The 25,410-nt window shown below is 38.6% G+C and overlaps 1 protein-coding gene across 1 annotated transcript in view; it reads left to right on the top strand.

Moving 5' to 3' along the window:
* LOC126095672 (histone-lysine N-methyltransferase ash1) overlaps positions 1-25,410 on the top strand; it is a 328,263-nt gene that overhangs the window by 24,164 nt on the left and 278,689 nt on the right. Inside the window, exons 5-6 of the mRNA XM_049910428.1 lie at positions 6,114-6,254; positions 15,409-15,705. Coding sequence (XP_049766385.1) covers positions 6,114-6,254; positions 15,409-15,705 — 438 coding nt within the window. The remainder of the gene's footprint in view (positions 1-6,113; positions 6,255-15,408; positions 15,706-25,410) is intronic.

The following is a 25,410-nucleotide window of genomic DNA, read 5'->3' as shown; positions in this document are numbered from 1 at the left end:
GCCACGATGGCTGTGACAAGTGGAACATCAGCGACCTTGGCAGGTTAATGTATTGTGTGGCGTTATGGGAGGAAGGATAATTGGCCCCCCCCATTTTATCAATGGCAATCTAAATGGTGCAATGTATACTGATTTCCTACGTAATTTGCTACCAATGTTACTGCAAGTTGTTTCACTGCATGACAGAATGGTGATGTACTTCCAACATGATGGATGTCCGGCACATAGCTGCATATTTCATGACAGGTGGATTGGTTGTCGAAGCACCATACCATGGGCCGCACGTTCACCGGATCTGACGTCCTCAGATTTCCTTCTGTGGGGAAAGTTGAAGGATATTTGCTATCGTGATCGACCGACAACCCTGACAACATGTGTCAGCGCATTATCAATCCACGTGCGAACGTTATGGAAGGCAAGCTACTCGCTGTTGAGAGGAATGTCGTTACACGTATTGCCAAATACATTGAGGTTGATGGACATCATTTTGAGCATTTATTGCATTAATGTGGTATTACAGGTAATCATGCTGTAAGAGCATGCGTTCTCAAAAATGAGAAGTTCACAAAGGTACATGTATCACATTGGAACAACCGAAATAAAATGTGCAAATGTACCTATGTACTTTATTTTAATTTAAAAAACCTACCTGTTACCAACTGTTCATCTAAAATTGAGAGTCATAAGTTTGTGACTATTACAGGGCCATCTATCACAAAGTGAAAAAAGTGGTCCAACTAAAACATTCATATTTCTTTACGTACTACACGAATATGTAATAAAAAAACACAGTTGATATCCGTTTGACCTATGACAGCACCATCTAGCGGGCCAACCATAGCGTCATCTGGTTTCCCCCTTCAAGCTAGACAAGTTTTGTTCTTTGCAGTTTTTTTTACGCTTATTTGGTGAGATATTTGGCCCGGTCACAATCAATGGACCACCCTGTATAAAACTACCTCAGAGCTGTCACAGATGTGAGGCCATCTATGAAAAACATATGACAGAATCAAAATTGGTGGCATATTATTTCGTAAAAGGAGGAGGAAGGGGTATTGACTTTGTTTTGCAGGCAGACGTTAGCAAGAGGTGGGTGTTTTTTTAATGTGTAGTGATTTTGAAGGTGGTAATTAGATTGTGAACTAAAGTGAAGCCATACAATACAGTCACAAATGCCCACACTTTTGCACTTCTTTCCGATTTTAATCCAATTTCATAGGTGTTGGTTAGGATGAGATCTGATAGAACTTCTAAAATTTAACAATACGTGTTGCTGTATAGAATGAAATTTTGTCATTAGGTCCTCCATATTACATAAAGAGTCAACATCACCTGATGACAAGTTGTACCCTGAATGTTGTATAATTTCTTGTAAATATCAGTTTTAGTATATGGTGTAGCAAGCTTTACAGTATGAAGATAGGTATACTTATTGCCTACAGTTTAATGTCATGTATATGTATTTAATATATGGCCAGGTCTTGTAATCTCTTTCAACTTAGGCTAAATTTTTAATCTATGAATCAAAACTTTTGAATTCACTTATGAACTAGAAAACCAGAGAAAAAGAAATATCACCCGAGAAATAGAAACAAGCTATAATATTGAATTTTTTCATCGAAAAATATGAACTATCATCAGGCTATCTTCCATTCAGAATGCGGCTGCACTCAGCTACTGTTATATAGACTTGTAAATTATAGAGTGTAGCAGTCAGTCATCCTTTTTAAATTTTATTATGCAGATCTAGATTTTGGCTAGAAGCTAGCCATTCTCAGTGTTAAGAATACAGGAAGTACATAGTCAGATGATGTCATTAAAAGTTACAAGTAATGGCTTAACTCATATGGTTTGTATATTACATACCACTATTATTTCCGCTCAAAGCATGTAAGTCCCTGTTGATCAGGCTTCACCCGCAGTTCATTGAATACTACTGTTTGTGGAAGGCAGCCATACTCGATTTCTCCTTGGTATTTTTCTTCCCAATACGATGTGTATGGCTGCACATTTACTTACAACAAAACATACGTTGCCGTTTTGACATCCAGTGTGAGGTTGCTGCATAAGTACGGGAAGGGCAGGTTCCTCGACCTCCTAGAAGAGTTAGAGATCTTCTGCCATCACAAAAATACGGACAGCAACCTGATTAATGATCAGGTTGTTATGAAAAATGCACGGTTCTGGGAATTGTTATAAGATTTGTAGCTGGGAAACAGTGTGGGGTTTGACCCAGGGAGAACGAGGTAATACCTGCCGTCTTGCCAATATGTAGCAGCCATTTGCATAATACTGTACGAATACAATGATTATAATTCTGAACCAACAGAATTTCTTCCATGATAACTTCAGCTCAGATGCATATACAGTATTATTAACAGCAATTCAGTATATTGGTTGTTTTGCATTTACAAGGAAAATCGGTTTTAAGGGATAATGGGGTTAGCATCCTCTATATCTATAGTGGAATAGCCAAATTGCACCAACCACGCATCTGACTGACATTTGGCGCCATCTAAGAACATATTTAGTAAATATGATGAACAATATACTTATTATGTTTTAATGAAGGGAGATATAAAGATAAAAATATTTAAGCCATATCAACTAATAGGTGTATACAGCACGTGTCTTCTTGTGTCCTATAAATTTTTTAAAAAAATTTGAAAAGTTTTACCCATCTGACGTAATTTAGATGTTTTAATAATAAAAACGGACTCACAAGGAGTGAACATGAAAATTTTATTATGTGCTGGCAAATATGAAATAAGTCAGACTACAATGTAAAGAATTTTACTTATGTTTCATTTTATGTAATTCTCATGCAAATTTGAAGTGGTTTACTTCCTTTGAATCTTATATATATGTAGTTCATGTATATGGTGCCATGTAACCAACCAATGTGTTCTCCATACAGCCCGGCTTCTGCAAACAGTAGTATTCAATGAACTGTGGGTGAAGCCCGATCAACAGGGACTTGCAAATCGCACAAATCTAAGGGCTGTCAATTCGACTAAATACCTAGGAATTACAATTACGAGCAACTTAAATTGGAAAGACCACATAGATAATATTGTGAGGAAGGTGAAACAAAGACGGAGCTTTGTTGACTGAACACTTAGAAGATGTGGCAAACTCACTAAAGAGACAGCCTACATTACACTTGTCCATCCTCTGCTGGAATATTGCTGCGTGGTGTGGGATCCTTACCGGGTGGGATTGACGGTGGACATCGAAAAAGTGCAAAGAAGGGCAGCTCGTTTCGTGTTATTGCGCAATAGGGGTGAGAGTGTCGCTGATATGATACGCGAGTTGGGGTGGCAGTCACTGAAGCAGAGGCGATTTTCTTTGTGGCAAAATCTATTTACGAAATTTCAATTGCCAACTTTCTCTTCCGAATGCGAAAATATTTTGTTGAGACCCACCTACGCAAGGAGAAATGATCATCATAATAAAATAAGAGAAATCAGAGCTCAAACGGAAAGATTTAGGTGTCCCTTTTTCCCACGCGCCATTCGAGAGTAGAGTGATAGGGAAGTAGTATGAAAATGGTTCGATGAACCCTCTGCCAGGCACTCAAGTGTGAATTGCAGAGTAACAATCATGTAGATGTAGATGTAGATGTAGACATGCTTTGAGCGGAAATAATAGTGGTACGTAATATACAAACCATATGAGTTAAGCCATTACGTGTAACTTTTAATGACATCATCTGACTATGTACTTCTTGTATTATTAGCATTGAGAATGGCTAGTTTCTAGCCCAAATCAAGATCTGCATAATAAAATTTAAAAAGCATGACTGATTGCTGCAATCTATAATTTACAAGTCAAAATATGAACAACCAAATGTGTTCACGAAATGTAGAATGTAAGTGTGTACTTAAAAAGTAATTCCCTGCAATCGAATTTTTTTAAAGTCCCTTGAAAAGTGTATGAATGTTTTGCAGTATAAAAATGTATAAATAGAAATAAATTACTTTTGATTGTTGATAATATGAATAGCTTTTTAACATTCCTTTAAATTTGAAATATTAGAGGCTTACGAACAGAACTGTTAATCATCCTTAAAACTTCTTCATGGGTGAGACAGCAAATGGACATGCCTTAGAATGTCTGCCAATATTTTACAAGACTTCTGTGAATTATGCACTCACTTTCTTTTGAAAACATTAAATTTACACTAAGAAAACAATTCTCTCAGTGATGAAGTATGAATAACTGTCACTTTGTTAGCTACCACAAGAATTCAAAAATCTTAGCAGTAGTGCTTTCAAATCGAAACTGAAGAGTTTCCTCATGGGTCACGCCTTCTATTCTATCGAGCAGTTCCTTGAAAAATTAAGCTGATTCTTGTTGTATTATTAATTGTGTTTACTTAAACTTATGGCTTTACTTTTTTTCGGGTTCATAAACATTTTATTTTTGTGTGTTATACCTTTTATGTTGTAATTTCATGCTGTAATTACATGTTCTATGACCTTGAAGATTTGCTCCTCAATTTGGTCCTATGGAAATTGTCGTGTAAATAAATAAATTGTTAGTATTTGCTTACACTGCAATACCTTATAAGACTGTCACCAATGGAACTCGTGCTAAGTAGAATTTGTTTTATGAGTTAAAATTAATTTTTATGCCAAGTTGTAGTTGATGCAGTAGTTAAAATATTTAGGCCTCTCCTACTGTTTAAACAGCGTTACAGAAAAGATTTGTTACCTGTAAGAAAGATAAATTTCAGTACGGTATCACTATAAATTCCTGGTTAAGTAATTATTTCTCTTTAAAAAAAATTTACCACTTACAAAAACTACACAGTTTGCTAATAATCCACTTACAAAAAGTCTAAATTTTCTTGAAAACACATTGTATGAAGTGTTCCTAATATATCTGATGACTGGATTCAGGAAAATAACAAGAACTTGTTCCAACTCAATGTAGGATACATCCTTCACGTCACCTTTACTCTTTGTGCCTTACTGATCACATACACATAATCTGGACTTTTCCAACACCTTTCTGTGCAATCACAATATGCCTGTATTTTGTTGATTTCCTTCTTGCATTTTGAAACTCCAGCTAAATAAGTGTTCCTGGCATGGTCTTTTCCACAGTTTGTTCTGAACTTGTAACTTCTTGGAGATGGTGTCTTACCACAGAAGCCATCCACCACACCTTCACACCTTTCCCATGAGATATTGAAAAGAAAAACTATTCTACATATATTCCAAAATCTTTCATCAAGTAGCGGAGTTTATAAATAGTAAACTTATTCTTAAATATTTTCACGATGTTTGCTCAATAGTCATCGTGGAAACCTGTAAATATATTATTATACTGCCTTAGTCAGCTTTTAATAGGTGATTGCCTAAAGGAATTTTCTTTTAGTTCTCTGTGAAGCAAATTTTATTTTGCACTTACTTTATATTGCAGTTGACACTACAAAGTAACTAAAATATGCACTGGATATCATTTTTTCATATTCTTTGTTTCCTGCTACATAGAGCAGACTGATAACTGGAAAAGGATTTGTATAGGAAGACCTTTACCTTCAGTAAGTGGACAACTCAGTCTGTTTATTTCCTAAGGGCAACAGGACACAGTGCAGCCATCATTGATGGGAATGGCAATAGGCAAGACATGAAGTTACCCGCAGGTACACGCCTTAAAAACACTTTAAGAGAAGAGAACTTGTACTGTTATAGTTTCTTAAGTTGCAGTTTCTTTTTGAAGCAGTCAAAGCAAAATCACTGAAAGGAAAAGAGAAATTTTATGACTGACTGAAGGCATTTAAAGGACCATCACAGTAAATGGAAAAAAATGTGAGCAGTTTAGACAGACCTTGGCCAGCAGTGGTAGCCTTCCAGTTCTAACACCACCAGTGTTATACTTACTTTACTATCCAACAAATGTGACAGTCAGTGCAGAAAATATAGTGTAGAGAAGCAGAAAAAATAGGTTTTTGGTTCCTTTTCTCTTAATGTGCTGATATAGATAGTAACATCATTATTATTATTGTTATTATTTTTATTATTCTTGTTATTATTGTTATTGTTGTTATTGTTATTATTATTATTATTATTATTATTATTATTATTATTATTATTTGTATCCAGGGCTCTGACAGTGATTCCTGCAGTTGGAGTGACTCTGACTCAGATTCAGGCAGTACATCATGCAGTTCGCACAGTGGTCGTTCCAGTCGTTCTTCCAATACCCATCAGACTTTCTCTATAAGAGAAAACAATTTTGATCAGGTGAGTTGCCATCTTCTAAAGCACTTGCAGTGACTATTTTATTAGAGTTAAGTATATGTGTAGACTTATTGGTAATGTATTGTTAATCATTAATAGCACATTTACCTTTAAGTGAATATTATTTTGTGTGAGTGAAGGAGTTGTTTTGCCATCATTGAGAATAGACACACACACACACACACACACACACACACACACACACACACACACACACTCTCTCTCTCTCTCTCTCTCTCTCTCTCTCTCCTTTTCACAGTTCATAAACCCTACCGATGATTAAAAAGAGTTGCAGTCATGTTGCAACCAACAAGGGTGTGGACCACAGACCTTTCATCGTTCGTTTATTTTTATAGTTTTAGTTCTCATCTACATCTGCATCTACACCCTCCAAACCACTGTGAGGTGCATGGCAGGGGATCCAACCTATTGTATCAGTCATTAGGGTTTTTTCCTATTCCATTCATGTATGGAACAGGATCAGAAGGAGTATTTGAATGCCTCTGCATGTACAATAATTATTATAACCTTATCAGCATGAACCCTGTGTGAGCAATATGTAGGAGATTGTAATGTATTCCTAGAGTCATCATTTAAAGCTAGTTCTTGAAGCTTTGTTAATAGATGTTCTCGTGATAGTTTACGTCTATCTTCAAGAGTCTTCCAATTCACTTCTACACTCTCCAATGGATCAAACATATCTGTGACCATTCATGCTTCCCTTCTCTATTAGTCCTATTTGGTATGCATCTCACACACTTGAGCAATATTCTAGAACCGATTGCCTGAGTGATTTGTAAGCTGTCTTCTCTGTAGACTGATTGCGCTTCACCAGTATTCTACCAATAAACCAAAGTCTACTACCTGCTTTACCAAGGACTGAACCTATGTGACCATTCCATTTCCTATCCCTGCAAAATATTAACACTCCGATACTTGTATGAGTTAGTCGATTCCAGCAGTGACTCATTTATATTATAGTCATAGGATACTACATATTTTTGTTTTTTGAACTGCACAGTTTTACATTTCTGAACATTTAAAGCCAGTTGCCAATCTTTGCACCACTTTGAAACGTTATCAAGATCTGACTGAATATTTATGCAGCTTGTTTCAGACAGTACTTCATTTCAGATAACTACATCTCCAAAAGTCTTGTGGTTACTATTAATGCAATGTTATTAATGTACAACATGAACAGAAAGGGTCCCAACACACTTTCCTGGGGCAAACCAGAAGTTACTTGTACGTCTGACGATGATTCCAAGATAACAGCTACATCCTCACTACCAAAATGTCCTCTATCCAGTCACACATTTCACTTGATACCCATATGAATGTATTTTTGACAATAAATGTAGGTGTGGCACCGAGTCAAATGCTTTTCGTAAATCAAGGAGTACTGCATCTACCTAACCGACTTGATCTAAAGTTTTCAACATGTCATGCCAGAAAGTGTGAGTTGGGTTTTACGTGATCTATGATTTCTGAATCCATGCCGGTTGGCATTGAGGAGGTCATTCTGTTCAAGATACCTCATTATGTTTGAGCTCAGTATATGTTCGAAGACTCTACAACAAATCGATGTCAAAGGGACTGGAGGGTAGCTTCGTGGATCACTTCTACTACTCTTCTTGTAGGCAGTTTTGACCTGTGCTTTTTTCCAAGTACTGTGCATGGCTTTTTTGTTTGAAGCACCTACAATAGACTATAGCTAGAAGGGGACCTAATTCAGCTGCCATTACTGTGTAGAATCTGACAGGAAGGGGACCTAATTCAGCTGCCATTACTGTGTAGAATCTGACAGGAATTCCATTGGGCCCTAGAGCTTTGTTCAATTTTAATGATTTCAGCTGTTTCTCAGTACTGCTCTCAGTTGTTTACTAAACTGGTAGAAGGAAATACATCTCAGAATTTAGTGATGATGTGCTTTTGAGTATTTAGGGATTAGATCTTCTGTGTGTAATCAGCTTTTGTCCCCTCTGACACACATGTAGTTGATTCTTGCCTCTCAGTATTGTAATGTGTAGTCATTTGTTCACATGGTAATTACATATACTCCATAAAGACTTAAGATACATGGATCGTGGAGGGGGGGGGGGATGTGGTCTTTTTTTGCATTCATGGTGTTGTCTGAGAGGTAAAGCCTGTCACTGTTTCTGGGCTTGATTATATCGTGGGACTTCAGGCAATACACAGCTTTCCCATTTTCATCTCTGAAGCATATGCTTGGGGCCTGATAGCCTTTCAGATTACACTCAAAGTTTGATAGAAGTCTCTGACACTGTTCCAAAAATCATAATCAGTCTGTTTCGTGTGTTCAAACTGCATCCTTCACTTCTGAGTTTCATTTTTTCCCGGGCATCTGTTGTTTGCACAGTAGCATGGTCAGATGCTGCTGGTTTTTTTTCCCCTCCAAACTATGTTATTTTCTTTCTGAACTTCCAAAATTGAAACATTGGCCACTTGTTTTTTTTGTTGGAAGTGTCTGCTCAATTATTAGATTGGAGTGTTAGTTGCTTGTGGTACTGTTTCAATACGCCTCGATTGATCTTTAGTTTTGCCACTCCATGTCTATAAGGGTTCTTTCTGGCTAACTGAGCCTTTCTGAAATGAATGAAATTCATTTTAATTGTGATCTGAGTTGAACTTTGGACCTGGTTATACTTGAACATGTATAATTTCCTTAATTGATGTCCTAGATATTACCACATGGTTGATTTATTTCTCTGCATTCAGGTTTTCAGGTAAATGCCATGTCTTCTGCTTACTTAGTTCATGTTTGTAGAAAGTTGACATTATCTGAAGACCGAATGTCTGGCACAGTTCGACAATCATTATACCATTCTGTGTGCAGAATATTTTCCTATTTTACTTTGCTTCTGTTCTCAGTTTAGCCATAAAGTCACCCAGCCATGTGTTGATGATCTTTTTCGATATTTTCTCCGGCTCTTCCTCTAGAAGGTCCCAAAATTCAACTCTTGTCGTCATTGGTGGGTACAGGTACACTGATTGAGCTGTAGATTGCGAAGTTTTGTGTAAATCCCATTGGTGAAAGTACTTCTTGGAACCATGCTATATTGTCTGATAGTCTGTCATGCAGTAGCTGAGCTGCATGCTTATTAATGCCAACAGCTGTGGCCAAATACCGTGGAATTCATAATAATGTATGGAAAGTTCTGGTTGAGAATTAAGAATTATCTAGGCATAAAGGAGATGACTCACCAAAAGGCAGTAGTGCTGCATTGTCGACAGATACACAAACAAGAGGTACAGAGCTTTGCTAGCTTTCAGAATAAAACTCCTTTTTCAAGCTTGTAGGAGAAACATGCACAACTCACTGACTTGCAAACGCCTGTCTCCTTACATTGTGCTCAGTCAACTGCCAGCTCTTTGTTGGCCCCCGGTGAGTGTACTGGGGTAAGATGGGAGTGCAGGGTGGGTTGGGGTGAGGGATGGAGAGAGATGTGAGGCAGGGAGGGGGTTGGGGATAAGTGTCTAGCGGCTCGTGGAGAGTGGGGAGCTGTCCGTGGGCTAGCTAGGGGTGCACGTGGAGGGAGCAGGTGGCAGGCGGCTTGGAAAGCAATTTCACAGACTAGGGCATGCGATGGCAGCACACAGCTAGCTGACATGACTTGGGCGCCACACAAGATGTACCGTGCCGCTAACATGACACCTCTTCAAAGCAGACTGCCTCAGATAAGAGTAAATTTTGATACACAGATACAACAAGGTAGAACTCCTGGAGGGGGTGGGGGAACACAGATAGTTAAACCCAAAGGAAAATACTTGTATACCTTCTTTTGCAACATCATTACGAAAGATAGTACACATATTAGAGAACCTACAAACTTAATAATGACATAAGACTATTTATCCTAAACTCCCACACCTTAGATAACAAGGCAATATCTGAAGGAAACATTCTTGGATATAGCTACAGATGTGAGCATCATTGTTTCACAGTATTTTGTCGTCAAACTGAGGCACCATAATTGGCTGACAGGATGTATTGAGGTGCATTAGTGTTGTATACGAATGCATCTTGATTTGGCGAAGGAATCTCATGCCACTTTTGCACTCAGATCTGGCATGTTACTCAAGAATTCTCTCTCCAAAATATCTGTCAGGAAAGACTTAAATATCATATTATATTAGATAATAGTGTTAGCATCACCAGCTGAAACAAGTTACAAATAAAATTATTTATCCATGTAAGAACACTGAAGTTGTTTACCCCTGTGGTCAGTACATCATCTAAAAAATAACTTCAGTGCTTTGATTTTTTATCTTGACATATTTTGGTTTACATTACACTTCCAATTAAGTTCAACTGTTATTTTATCCAACTTCAATGTTGCATGATGGTAAGCCATTATAAACGACAGATTTGAATTTCGTGTTAGGGGGAAAAAAGAAAAAGTTCTTTTAACCCAATGACCCTCTGGAGCTTTCCAGTGGCTGGTTCCTTTTGCTAAGGAGGTTACTACTACTGCTACTACTATAACATGTTATTATTATTATGACTGTAAAATTTTAACCTCTGCTGTTTTAAATTTCAAGTTTTTGTTAAAAATTTAAGATTCTTTCCTTCACTGATTGTCATTCTTAATATAATATTCATACTATTTTCCTTCCCGCCTGTACCTTCACTTTTTTGTATTTCTCATTTATATCATTCCTAATGGGGAAATTGCAGCTAACTTGAATGTGATGTGTGTGAGCTGTATTTGGCTATAAATGTCTGAAGTGGTCAGTAGGAGGGGAAGAAACTTTTTCATTATAGGTGGTGCAACTGTGCATAATTAAGTAAAGAAAATTCAAACTGAAAAGACCACATTGACTGCAAATGGTCACCTTTTCAGAGATTGAAACAAAGTGGTGTGGTGCTTCCTAGATTTTATGGACTACCAAAGGTCCACAAGAAAGATGTTCCTCTCTGCCCCATAGTGAGTAACGTAGGCTCTCCAACCTATGACGTTGCCAAACACCTGGCATCGTTGTAGAGGCCTCTTGTGGGGAAAATGCGCTCACCACATAAGAAACTCTGCTGATTCCATTAGTAAACTGAAATCATTGAAAATGAACCCTTCTGATTTATTAGTTAGTTTCAATGTGATGTCTTTATTCACAAAGGTTCCCCTTCCAGAATCTCTACAACTTACTGAAAGAAGTTTTGACAAAGAGATTTCAGCTTTATTCAAACATGTTCTGACCTCTACGTACTTATTATTTAACAACGAATTTTTTGAACAGACGGACGGAGTTGCCATGGGTAGTCCCTTATCCTCTCTGGTGGCCAATTTATTTAAGGAAGACTTCGAGGAGAAGGTTTTTCGTCGTCCACCCAAAACAGCTACAGTCATGGGCTCAGTCAAAGATGATTTGCTGCTCTGAAAATCAGGAGTTTACAAAATTCCATGTGAATGTGGCCTTTCTTACATTGGACAAACAACTTGTACTGTCCAAGAAAGGTATACAGAACGCCCGAGGTACACACGACTTTTACAACCTAACAAGTCGGCAGTGGCAGAGCACTGTATCGACACTGGTCACAGTATGTTGTATGACAACGTCAAAATTTTGGCAACTACATCATCTTTTTGGGACTCGATAGTGAAGGAGGCAATTAAAATTCGCTTGATGACCAATTTAATTAATAGAGATAGTTGTTTCATTTTAACCGTGATAAATCATGGAATACGGTACTTGGTGTAATAAACTCACAAAGACGTCGTCACATTGCGGCTCACAATGATAATATCGACAGGCCAACACAGATCGACTGCGAAGTCGTAGATGTAACTCACGCAATGTGCACGTCTCTGGCGCATTTGCATCTGTGGCCACATGCGCATTTGCGGCAGTACAAGAGTATAAAGGGACGAAGCGAGCACTGGAGCGGAAGTCTTGCGGCTCACTCCAAAGATGGCTGAACATTATACAGCCGAAATATTAGAAGAAGAAGGAGAATTCTTGTGGATGCACACCCAAAACTTAATGGAACAGTCTTTGCGCCGCCAAAACCTAAAGATTCACGCTTTTACTATAGTTATGATGCAAAACGCTTCTTGTTTATTTACATCCTCGAACCAGTTTCAGCAAAATGCCACCACATCAGTGGGTTTCTTTATTCTAAAACATGCAAAATTTTGTGTTGTTCAAATACATTACAAAAAAATTGTTGTTTGTGTACTGTTTGATTCCAAATCTTGTGTGAATAATTTTATAGTACCTTAAAGTCCCTGCCTAACTCCTAAGTTTGTTGCCCCCGTTTTTATCTCTCTCTCTCCCTCTCTCTCTCTCTCTCTCTCTCTCTCTCTCTCTCTCTCTCTCTTTCATATAGCATGTCAGCTGCAAAGGTATGAGCACTGTTCCTAACAAATATGAAAATTTGAACTCTCAAATGTCAGTGTTATTACCATTAAAATTCACAGTAGTATTGTGATACAATTTTGGTGCGCCCTAGGTTGTTAAGTAATGCGTTGTGTACCCATGTTAGTTGGCTGGCTCTTTGTTGCTTTGAAAACACAGGTAGAGCATAATTTTCCATCTTTGCAGTAATTCAGATATGCCATAGCGGTGTTACCATGTGTCGTGAGATGTATCTTGAGAGAATCTTAGTTAGTTATGTTTACTGTTTATATTCTTTTCGAAGCTATAACAGGAATTCTTAAAACACGCTAAGTCTGTAAGCTCATAATATGAGTTGTGTAATGTATGTGATCAAGATTAACATATACAAATAATCTGTGTTGTGTCGATTCACTTACAGTAGTAGTGTTACAGAATGGGGTGAGTTCATTGGTTATATTTTTCCCTTCCAGTGTAGCCTTTCGTGTGTAATAATTTTCTTCTTGTGTTAATTTCCAGTGTAAGTGTTTGCTATGTTTCAGAATGTGTAGGTCAGTTTAGATATTTGTGGGGTGGCGCTTTTAATTCATTAAGTGTTCTACAAAATTGGAGTGTGTTCTTTCACTCTTCACAACTCCCGTGTTCTATGTACCTTGTTCAGATGTTCCTGCATGTTTGTCCTGTGTATTGATACTGATGGGAGTTGCAGGCTTCAAAGCCCCAACAGAACGTATCTCAGCTCTGGTAGACCAACACCTACAACCTATCACCCGCAGACTCCCATCCTGCATCAAAGACACAAACCACTTCCTAGAACACCTCAAATCCATTCCCACTCCTCTCCCACCTGAAACCTTTCTTGTCACCATAGATGCTACATCCCACATACCCATGGTCTCTCTGCCCTTGAGCACTACCTCTCCCAACGCCCACCCAAAGATCTTCCAAAAGCCTCGTTCCTTATCACACTTACCAACTTCATCCTCACCCATAATTACTTTACTTTTGAAGTCCAGACCTACAAACAAATCAGGGGAACAGCCATAGGAACCAGGATGGCTCCGTCCTATGCCAACCTCTTCATGGGCTGCATGGAGGAGGCTTTCCTGAAGACCCAACAACTGCTTCACCTGGCCTGGTATAGGTTTATAGATGACATCTTTGTGGTCTGGACTCATGGTGAAGAAACACTCCTTAATTTCCTCCATAACCTCAACTCCTTTTCGAATCTGAATTTTACCTGGTCCTTCTCCAAAACCCAAGCCACCTTCCTGGATGTTGACCTTCATCTTGTTGAAGCTCACATCCACACCTCTGTCCATATCAAACCCACAAACAAACAACAGTACCTTCATTTTGATAGCTGCCATCCATTCCACATCAAACGCTCCCTTCCCTACAGCCTAGGTATTTGTGGCAAACGTATCTGCTCCAGTGACAAATCCCTCAACAATTACACCAATAACCTGACCAGTGCTTTCCTCTCCCGCAACTATCCTGCAGACCTTGTCCACAAACAGATCTCCCGAGCAATACATTCCTCCCCGTCCAACAACAATGTTCCTACCCCCAGACCTTACAGAAGCATCCCCCTTGTCACCCAATATTATCCTGGCCTCGAATACATCAACAAATTACTCCGCCAGTGATATGACTTTCTCAAGTCAACCCTTGAAATGAGATCATCCCTTTACAAAATTCTCTCCACACCACCCAGACTTGCCTTTTGTCGCCCCCATAACCTCCGTAACATCCTTGATAAACCCTACAATATTCCCAGACTACCTTCTCTACCCAGCGGTTCCTACCCCTGTAACCGACCCCGCTGCAAAACTTGCAAAAGAGAAATATATGGTACACACCAACACATAATAATATAGTACATGGGATTAGAAGTATAATAAAAAACCAAGATATCCTAATAGCATTCAGAATAAACACAATACAAAAATGTCTAGGGTCACACAAAATAACTCCAGACAAATTTAGCAATGAAGGAATATACAAACTCACATGCAACTCCCATCAGCCTCAATACACAGGACAAACATGCAGGAACATCTGAACAAGGTACATAGAACACGGGAGCTCTGAAGAGTGAAAGCACACACTCCAATTTTGTAGAACACTTAATGAATTAAAAGCACCACTCCACAAATATCCAAACTGACCTACACATTCTGAAACATAGCAAACACTTACACTGGAAATTAACACAAGAAGAAAATTATTACATACGAAACGCTACACTGGAAGGGAAAAATATAACCAATGAACTCACCCCATTCTGTAACACTACTACTGTAAGTGAATCGACACAACACAGATTACTTGTATATGTTAATCTTGATCACATACATTACACAACTCATATTATGGACTTACAGACTTAGCGCGTTTTAAGAATTCCTGTTAAAGCTTCAAAAAGAATATAAACAGTAAACATAACTAACTAAGATTCTCTCAAGATACATCTCACGACACATGGCAACACCGCTATGGCAAATCTGAATTACTGCAAAGATGGAAAATTATGCTCTACCTGTGTTTTCAAAACAACAAAGAGCCAGCCAACTAACATGAGTACACAACACATTACTTAACATCCTTGGAAGTAGATGATGACTATAACATAATTATCATCCTCATTTTCGTTATGTCCCATTCCCTGTTATTAAATGTCATTCATTGTAGTCTTGCTGTCACTGTGCTTCACTCTTTATTCTTTTGACACTTTGCACAGTCATTTTTTAAGCAACTCTGAAATATCATGCTCTGTCACATAACTGGTTTTTGTTTCAAGGGTGGCTTCAAATTGAAGATTGCTGCATTGAAGGTTAATAAGAAAGCGGGCTCAAAGGACCAAGAAAAATCAGATAGCTCAGACAAAGCAGAGAAGAGCGAGAAGCCAAAGGAAAGTGACATAAAGCGATGTAGTGCGGTTGCATCCTGCAAAGCAGCTAGAGAAGAAAAAAAAGAGAAAGTAAAACCAGAACGATCATCTCCAACTACTAGGTCAGCAAAGGCTCCAGTGACAGTGAAGAAGCAAGAGATCACAAAGAGGAAATCCAGAGGACCTCACACACCGCTGAAGGAAAAGGTAAGACTCTGAATAGCATTTCTTCCAATTTTAGAGGGTTTCACATTTGGACCAGAATTGCAGGGCGAATGATGACATCCCTAAAACATAAGGATCAAAGTAAACTTTTGCACAATTTGTTTCACTGCCAGGTAACATAGCTCAATGAAACTTGGATGATGCATATAAAAGAAATGCTAAAGTAAAGTACAGAAGGTAATGGAAAGAAATACACAATAAAAAAAACAGAAGTGATACTTTAATTCAAAGACAGTAATTACTCTGAAGCCACGGTGGTCCCCTGGACATTACAAAAAGCAGGACATGGTTTTTAATAGGGTATGTGATTGCTATAGACAGCAAATCACGCTCCTCAATGTACTCCCGTGACAGTCATGAGGTTAGTAACAAGTTCTTGTAGGGCATCCCATTCATCCACTATCATGGTTGACAACTGCTGGATGGTTGTTGGTGCATGTGGATGTGCTGCATTGTGTCTCCCCAATGCATTCCTCATGTGCTCAGTGGGATTTAAGTTGGAGGAAGGATAGGCCAGTCCATTCACTTCACAGCGAGTTGCTCCAACTGTGTGCGCTCTTTGATGTGGTTGTGCATTGTCAGCCATAATAATGATGTCTGGGCTGAATGTACCCCTGGAAAGATACACATGAGGAAGGAGTACAGTGTCACAATAACACTGGCTCATGAGTGTGTAGTATTCTCAAAGATTTAAAGATCAGAACACCCATGAAATATTTTACCTCCCCCACACCATATCATGTGGACCACCAAAACAATCATGTTGTACCGTGCTGGCTGTACATTTGTGTGGCAAGAAGTGAGAACATGTAATGCATCTAGGAACACTGTTGATCATGTTTGTTTTGGTAGTCTAGGTATTATGCTGTGGGGAGGCATAATGTTCCATGGGCGTACTGACCTCCAAATGTTTGAACATAGTACATTCACCAATGAATGTTACCATGACACAGTACTCCCTCCGACATGCATCTTTTCAAGTATGAATTTGACCCTGACATCATTTTTATGGGTGAAAATGCACGACTGCAGCAAACAATGCAGATGAAGGAGGAGCTCTGGGAACAAGAGGATATTCAGCAAATGGATTGGGGCTGTCCGTCCGTGTCTCCCTCCCCCCCCCCTCCCCCTCTCTCCTCTCCGTGTGCCCACCTCCCGCTCCCCTGCTTCAGACTTAACCTGTTGAGTGGCATTGGGACGTAGATATCCCAATATAGATTGTAGGAATTTGTTGTATGTTATTGCTATGTATCCATGTCCCACTGGTAAAAGGAAGTCTGCTAATGGTTTACAAAATACTTGTAATTACAGCCACCTGTAGGTTGTGCTGTCCTCAAGTTTCATTGTTAACCCTCTGCTCTGGTGCTCTTCGTATTGTTACTTCGAACTAGTCCACACATACAGGTGGGGTGCCTAGTGGACAGATATGCAAAACAGGCTTCTTTCCTACCTTCCCTGACAATTCTTGTCAGTGAACTGTATGCTTATATTGAGGTTTGCTGCTTCACAAATGGTTCCCATATTGAGCACCTGTAATGTGAGTTAAAACTTGGAGAGATGCTGTACCCACTGATGTGTGTCCATTTTCTGCACATCTTATAGTTTCGCACAATTCTCTTATGAAATCTCGGCAGTTCATATGAATAAACTCTGAATGTCCCACACCTCCCCACATTGGAAAACAAAAGGGTGGGAAATTTTTGTTCTACATTCTTACTTCTGATGACGAAATTAATGAAAATAAACTTACACTAATGTCTTTCATTCCAAAAGAAGTTGTTAGTCAAAGATTTAAATCCCATCAAGAAGGTGTGAGATGCATTGGGGAGACATATTGCAACATGTCTATATGCATCGATGGGCATCCTTCACTGATGGAGGAATGAAATTCTCTACCACAAAAACTCCGTACCAGCCTTGAGAGATTGGGAGCACATTGCAGAGCATTAATTGCAGTCCATAGTGATCACACATCATATTAATAATCATGTCCCGCTTTTTATAATGTCCAAGGAACCATCACAAACTCTGATGACTTCAGTGTAACTGTCTTCAAATAAAAGTGTCATTTTTATTCATCTCACTGTGTATTTCATTCAGTTACCTTCTGCAATATACTGTTTTAGTTTTTCTATGTATAATCAAAGTTTAATCGAACTGAGTTATATTGCGCAAAAGTTACTTTTGACCTTAAGTTTAGCATACTAGTGTAAGTTTAGTAATTACTACATTTATAGTAATGGCCAATAAGGGCTCTCTTTATCCTACTTTTATAAGGTACGTTCTCGAGACAGTTTATGTGAATACGCTACTTTTGGGACTGACACCCATTACTTATGACATTGGCTGTAATGTAATTATCCCATCAGTACATAATTGATGATTGTATGGAAGATATTTGGATATTACAATTTGCTAACACATCCATATTTGTGTCTTCCCTCCTATTACACTTTCTTCAGGGTTGAATCAATGACTTACAACATAGCATTTACTAGATTTTTATGCCTTAAGTGCAGCTCTGTCAAGTTCTTGGAGTGCATGACAATGTCACGTCATAGTAACAGGAATGTATGTGGTGTATGAAGTTAAATAAAAGCATGAAAAATGTGGATAATGAGCAGCAAAGTGCATTCGTCATACATGCACATATCATGTGTATTTGCAGTGTAATTCAGGCCATTTATCACATTTGGCATAGCAGTATTGCCGTTGAAGACAACGTCTCCATGGCAGTATGTATGTTATCGTTCTTGATCAACTGATGTCGTACTTTATTATGTGGCAGTACGTGAAAAACACTCTCCTGGGCAAAATAAACAGTACATTTTACACAGGTCACATATATTGAATTTAATAACTAAAACTATGACAAAATTGTAGTATTTTGAAATATTACACCATTCATGACAATAACAGTAAGTTTTAATGATTGCTATTCATTTCCACATAATGCAGGAAAGTCTAAAGTATTATGACATGAGCCCCATTTGATGAACATTGAAGAAAAGCAAGCAGTGTTGAAATAATAGTTCAATGTGCCAGTTGCTATTGATGAGGGAGACTACATTTTATTTGTCTTCGTTTAGAAGGAAACTAAAATTTAAGATTTCCTTTACAGCGGAACTAAATTCCAGTGAAGTGCACATCCTGTTGAGGCCATAAGCAGAAAATATAACAGGTTATCCCCAAAGAAACTGGGTATTTCCTCATGTTTTCAGCATCATTACATACATTGAAAAGGGCAGTAATGCTATGAATTTGAGTGTTGTAAGGAAAAATTATTTCACTGGAAATTTCATGCACTCTGTTATGTCCAGACTGTCAGTAGCTTAAAATATGTCTTGGAGTCTGTTAAAAATGGTCTCTCTTATAACACAAATGTTTTTATGTTTTTGATTTTTGAATGAGAAATTTTACACCCAAGGGGGAAGACACGAGTCCAATTCAATCAGAATGCACAAAATTTTTTATTATTCCATTAAGAGCCCATGGTTTCACTGAGTAAAAAAACAATTTGCTAGACTCTATCAGAATTGAAAAATTAACAAAAAAATTCCACATATGTAATATAACTGCAACCAGATAGATTTGGTGCATGCAACTGAATAGTTTAGAATGAGGTGCTACTTTTTCCTCCCGAAGGTGATTATGCAATGCATATTTATCATTGGCAAAAAGCTGAGATGTTTTAAAATGTCTCCTGTGCATTAGGCTGAACTTGGTTGCAAAAACTAGATATTTCTACAAGATTGCTTATATTCATCAGCCAGGAAGATGTAGCTGCTGAATTTGTATCCAAGTGTGTGAACCCTTTTCCACAGAGAAGTAAAGCCATGGCCTTCCTTGTGAGAGAAGTAGTTATCATGCTTGCTGTTGATATACCACTTTGTCTCAGTATGTGCAAAAATACCAGACAAGCAACAAGAACATGCCATGAAAGCCACAAACAGCGCAGTTGCAGTATGTGCTGCCTGTTTGTCATATAATTACACACAAGTCATTTTAAGCAAATTTCTTACATTACTTGAAACTTTATATTTGATAAGATAATGCAATCATTTACTATAAATAATTCTTTCTCAAATCCAAAATGTGAGAATCAATGCAAATGATAATTGGCATACTAATTGTGCTCAAATACACAGTGCATTCCACAGAATGGCTGATTTTATATCAGTCTGCTTGTAATAACTGAAACTTTAACAGTATATTTTGAACTTCGATGGTGAAAGGAGCAATATGGGAACAGTAAGCTTTGTTTTAAATTGTGTAAAAGTGCCACAAACACTTTCAAAATGATACAACCTGTGTATAGTATGAAGGAAAGAGTCGTAAAAACATTTTCAAATTGTATGCAGGGTTTTGTGATGGTATAGAGAGCACTGGAGATGGTCTATGTCCAGGAGCATCAGCGATGTTAAAAAAGTACATGAAATTCTATGAACTGATGGTTATGCATCTGCCAGGTTAACTGAGAAGCTTCCTGGAATTCCTTAAAAAAACTGTGCACTACGTTCTCACTGAAAATTTTGGCAAGAAGAGCTGTTGTTGCTTTCTGTCCCACTCACTCACCAGCGATCAGAAATATCAGAGTGTGGAACACTCCAGACACATGAAAAGATCAGTTGCTAGGGACCCAGATGTCATGTTTTGCATCATAGCAGGTAATGAAACATGGTGTTTTTAGTGTGAGACACTTACAAAGCACCAAAGCTCGGCTACCGCCGAACCCGAGAAGATTCTGGTCCTATATAAAATTGCTAACTGAGTCGAATGTTTCTATCCAGTCACTCATTGACAAGGGTGGTGTAGCAATAGAAGATAGCAAAATGAAAGCCGAAGCTTTAAATTTCCCATTTGAGATATCGTTCATGCAGGAGATTCATACAAACATACTGTCATCTGACCATTGCACAGACTTCCATGTGGAGGACATAGTAATATGCACCCCTGATGTAGAGAAGCTCTGAAAGGATTGAAAACAAATAAGTCACCAGATCTGGTTGGAATACCAATTTGGTTTTACAGACTACTCTACAGCATTGGCCTGTTACGTATCTTGCATTTACTGTGAATCTCTTGCCCAGCGTAAACTCTCAAGCAACTGGAAGAAAGCATACATGACTCCTGTGTATAAGGAAGGTAAAAGAACAGATCCTCAAAATTATAGACCAATATCCTTAATATTGGTGTGCTGCAGAATCCTCGAACATAGTTTGAATGTAATAAATTTCCTAGAGATGGAAGATTTTTTTGTCCACATATCAGGACGGTTTTAGAAAGCATTGCTTGTCCAAATCTCAACTTGGCATCCTGCAATATCATATTCCTAGATTTCTGAAAAACATTTACAATGGTGCCCCACTGCAGACTGTCAATGAAGTTCCCAAATATGTGTGTGTCTTGAAGACTTCATAAGGAATAGAACCAAGTATGTTGTCCTCAACGGTGAGTAATCGTCAAAGAGGGTACTGTCAGGAGGGCTCCAGGGAAATGTGACAGGACCACTCTTACTCTCTCTGGATACATACATGATCTGACTGACAGTGTGAGCAGCAATCTACAACTGTTTGCTGATGGTGCTGTGTTGTATTGGATGGTGTCATCATTTAGTGACTGTAAGACAATACAAGGTGACAGACAAAATTTCTAGTTGATGTGTTGACTGGCAACTTGCTATAAATTTAGAAAAATGCTAATTTGGGCAGATGAGTAGGAAAACAATACCGTAATTTTTTAGTACAGCATTATTATTGTGCTGATCGACACAGTCACTTTGATTAAGTATCTGGGTGTGACATTGCAAAGTGACATGAAATGGAAAAACATGTAAGTATTGTTGTAGGGAAGGCGAATAGTTGCATTTGATTTATTGAGTGAATTTTAGGAAAGTGTGATTCATCTGTAAAGGGGATTGGATATAGGATACTAATGCGAACCTTTCTTCAGTACTGCTAGAGTGTTTGGGATTCCCACCAGGTCGGATTAAAGGAAGACATCAAAGCAATTCAGAGGTAAGCTGCTAGATTAGTTGCCAGTAGGTTTGGTCAGCACGCAGGTATTGAGGAGATGCTTTGGGAACTCACATGGGAATCCCTTGAGGGAAGGTGACATTCATTTTGAGGAACACTATTGAAAAAATTTAGAGGACCGGAATTTGAAGCTGACTGCAGAATGATTCTACAACACCAGTGTATATTTCACATAAGGACCACAAATATAAAATATGAGAAAATAGGGCTTGTATAGAGGCTTATAGAAATTTGTTTTTTCCTCGCTGTATTTATAAGTGGAACATGGAAGAAAATGGCTAGTAGTGGTTCAGGGTAGCCTCTGCTACACAACATATGGTAGCGTGTGGAGTGTGTATGTACATGTAGAATGGAAATGGTCAGAATCTGTGAGACCTTGAAAAGTATGCTTGCAGAAAAGGTGTGTCAAGGCACTGCTCTGTTTTCTTTTATTCAAAAGGAATAATCAAAAAAGAATTTGCACTAGAAGAGGAAATGGTGAATACAGGTTACTTCTTGGGTGTTTCAAATTGTTTATGGGCGACAGTTGTTAGGTTTCAACCTGAACATCAGAATCAGGAAACATGGTTGTTGCATGGCAATACACTGCTGCAAAGAAGCAAAATTGAGGAAACATGGTTGTTGCATGGCAATACACTGCTGCAAAGAAGCAAAATTGTACACAGTTTCTTGGCTCAAAAATGTATAATGTTGCTTATACATGTTCCTTATTCGTCTGCACGATTTCCGGCCTTTTCCAAAACTGAAAATAGCGGTGAAGGGAAAACATTTCAGCATGATTTCAGATATCCAGGAGACTACGAGCATGGTACTGCAGGCAGTTTCAAAGGCTTGATTGTCCAAATTGTGTGTTTTGACTCAGAAGGACCCTATTTTGAATAAAACCATTAAAGTAAAGCTCTTGTATTTTATTTCACATCAGTCACCTTTCCTGTGGGACAGACTTTGTATAATACAGATAAACTTTTTGTTGAAACTTTTTTAGGCTATTGCTGTAAAATGATTAAAACCAATTTTTCTTTTGCTAAAATTGTAACCACTGCCATGATGTACCTATTAATGCTGCAATTAGCAATTCTAATGAAGTGAAACAGGAATTACACCTGTATCAGAATAACTAGGTGATTACCATTTGTTTATAGGACAGTTACCACACCAACACCCAATCAAAGAACGAGCTTGGTCGCACCTACTATTCTTTTCTGTCCACCGCTGTCATATTGCAGCGAGCTGTGGTGCACACAGTGTGGTTTAGTAAAATAGCTTCGCTTGCTTGCATGCTGTGGGTTGCCTGTTCAAACCTAACCACCAGAAATTATTTGTGGCTTAGTATTTGTCATATCTGGAAGGTTCTCAAAAAATGTTGTGTTTGTACTGCTTGTATACATTGGAGTATTCAATGTTTGTATAGATAACATTATTCTCCATCCAGTTGAGTTCAATTCTGCATAATAAATGTGTTTCAATGCCAAGTGTTGTATCTCATTGAAGATCATGCTTTCGGTTTTGGAGTGAGGCTATGACATGATGTTATTTGGAGGTGCCAGGTACCTCAAAATATACACATCACTGTGGCTCCTACTAGGTACAATAAAAGCTACCGCCTGCATGGACAGGAATGAGAATACAAGCAGTACATTATTCTAAAGGTCTGTATATTCAAGAGGATGATGGATTCCAAAGCAGCTGTAAGTCAGCAGCCCACCAGTGTTTTTGAGATGCTGGTCAGAACGATTGAAGAAGAGGGCCCAACATCATGTGAAACAAGATTCATAGACATACACATTATTACCGGCCTTCGCAACAGTGTCAGTACAAATATGACAAAAGCTGAAAAAATTTCACATTTGGTGAAAGGAGTCAGAAGAATTCATAAAGTAGTGCCTGCAAATCGAGGAAATGCAGTGGAAAAGAGTCTGAGAAAAGAAGTATGATTGACTCCTGAATGTAGTGCCTATGCAAGACCATCATGATCTCACCTCTGTCACACACCAGGTTGTAAGAGTAGTAGTACACCTTTTATGAAAGCCAGAATTGTTGGGCCGAGGAAGCGATAGATAGCCAGGAATGTCTAACTATTATATATCAGGAGGTAATAAAAAATGTTGGAGAAATGTATAGAGCGTTGACACTAACAACCACCACCACCACCACCACCACCACCACCACCACCACCACCAGTTGAACATGCCGTGAAAAATGAACTCTGCCAAATTGGACTTATTCTGCCCATCAGGCAATAAGACATCCCAGCATCCAACCAATGTAGGTTCAACAAACTCCTTTACTAAGCATAATGCCCCACAGAATAACAGACATTTGAAGGGCTGAAGACACTGTGAAAGCCGTAGATACGGTGTACACTACTGCAGAGAAAGAAGACAAGTGCTCACTGACTATTGTACTGCAAGACATCACCCATCACAGCTGTCCTATTTGCACAGTCAACTGCAGACAGTTATATTCTACCTGTGTGCTAAAGCTCAAGACTGTACGCTGGAAGAGGTCACTCTCCAACACACTCTAGCCATTCCCCATCGCCATTCAGAGGTACCAGCCACTCACCTAGCTGCTGATTTTAGGAAAACTAACGAGATGACCAACTATGGAGGTGAGGCTGCCACAAATGAAAATCCTCCTTGGAGTACAGTTTCCAGGATGCCGAGAAATCTCCTCACCTTTATGATCAATGGCCAACTTATTCGGGCCTGTAGTCAACTCGCAAGCTTCTTTTTTTGTGGTATCTAAGGCAGGCTCTTCCAACAATGACCCAAGGAGGAGAAGTGCTCTGGAATCCTCACTCCAGCAGCTCGGAGCCCGTGTGGTGGGAAAAGCAAACTAGTTGCACCCTGGTTATGTTAAGCCACAGCTAATGCAACGATCTCTGTTCAGTGGCAGCTGTGGTCAGTTGCAGAAGTCCTCTGCCTCAATTGGAGGATACATTTCTATTTATTGAGAGGGATGGGTGTCCACATTGGCTTATATGTCATTCTGTTAAGAAGTAAAACATACAGCATCATTATACACGTTTTCATGCAGCACATTACAAGCATATAGAAGACAAAGCACACAAAGAGCTAATAGCCAACCTTACGAACGACATAAATTAAAAAAAAGAATTTTTGGGACAGAAGTTACAGAAATATGCAGCATCGTTCACGTACAGATACACATTTGTAGTTTTCAGGTGAGTGACAGTGAAGAACGGAACTTAAGCAGCAGTTGGTCCAAGCTACAAAGTGACTCACATTATAGTGATGAGTGGCAAACAGTTTTCTGTGGGCTCTCTCATACAACTGTGCATGGAAGCAATTGCAAAATGTTTGTTCCCTAGGGAGCTGCAGGCATTGAATGGGTTTGTCTTTTGAAGCAAACAATGTCTAGTCAAATTCTGGACATTGCAGCGAACTTAAAAACATAGCTCAGGAAACAAACTGTGAGCTTTGTTACATTTTCACTAACACTTGACAAAAGCACAGATACATGTGACAGTGTTAAACTTTCAGTATTTGTGCGTGGTCTTGATATGGAGCTACAAGTACTGAGGAACTCTTGAATGTGGTATCGTTCAATTATATGGCAACAGGACTAGATATTTTTGGAGCTGTTTGTAAATCAGTGGTCAACATGAATTTACCTTGGGCTAAGTTCT

This window comes from Schistocerca cancellata, chromosome 8 (assembly GCF_023864275.1).
Source record: "Schistocerca cancellata isolate TAMUIC-IGC-003103 chromosome 8, iqSchCanc2.1, whole genome shotgun sequence".
Taxonomy (NCBI): Eukaryota; Metazoa; Arthropoda; class Insecta; order Orthoptera; family Acrididae; genus Schistocerca; species Schistocerca cancellata.
The sequence above is the reverse complement of the archived record's forward strand: the minus strand, read 5'-3'. Positions and strand labels throughout refer to the sequence as shown.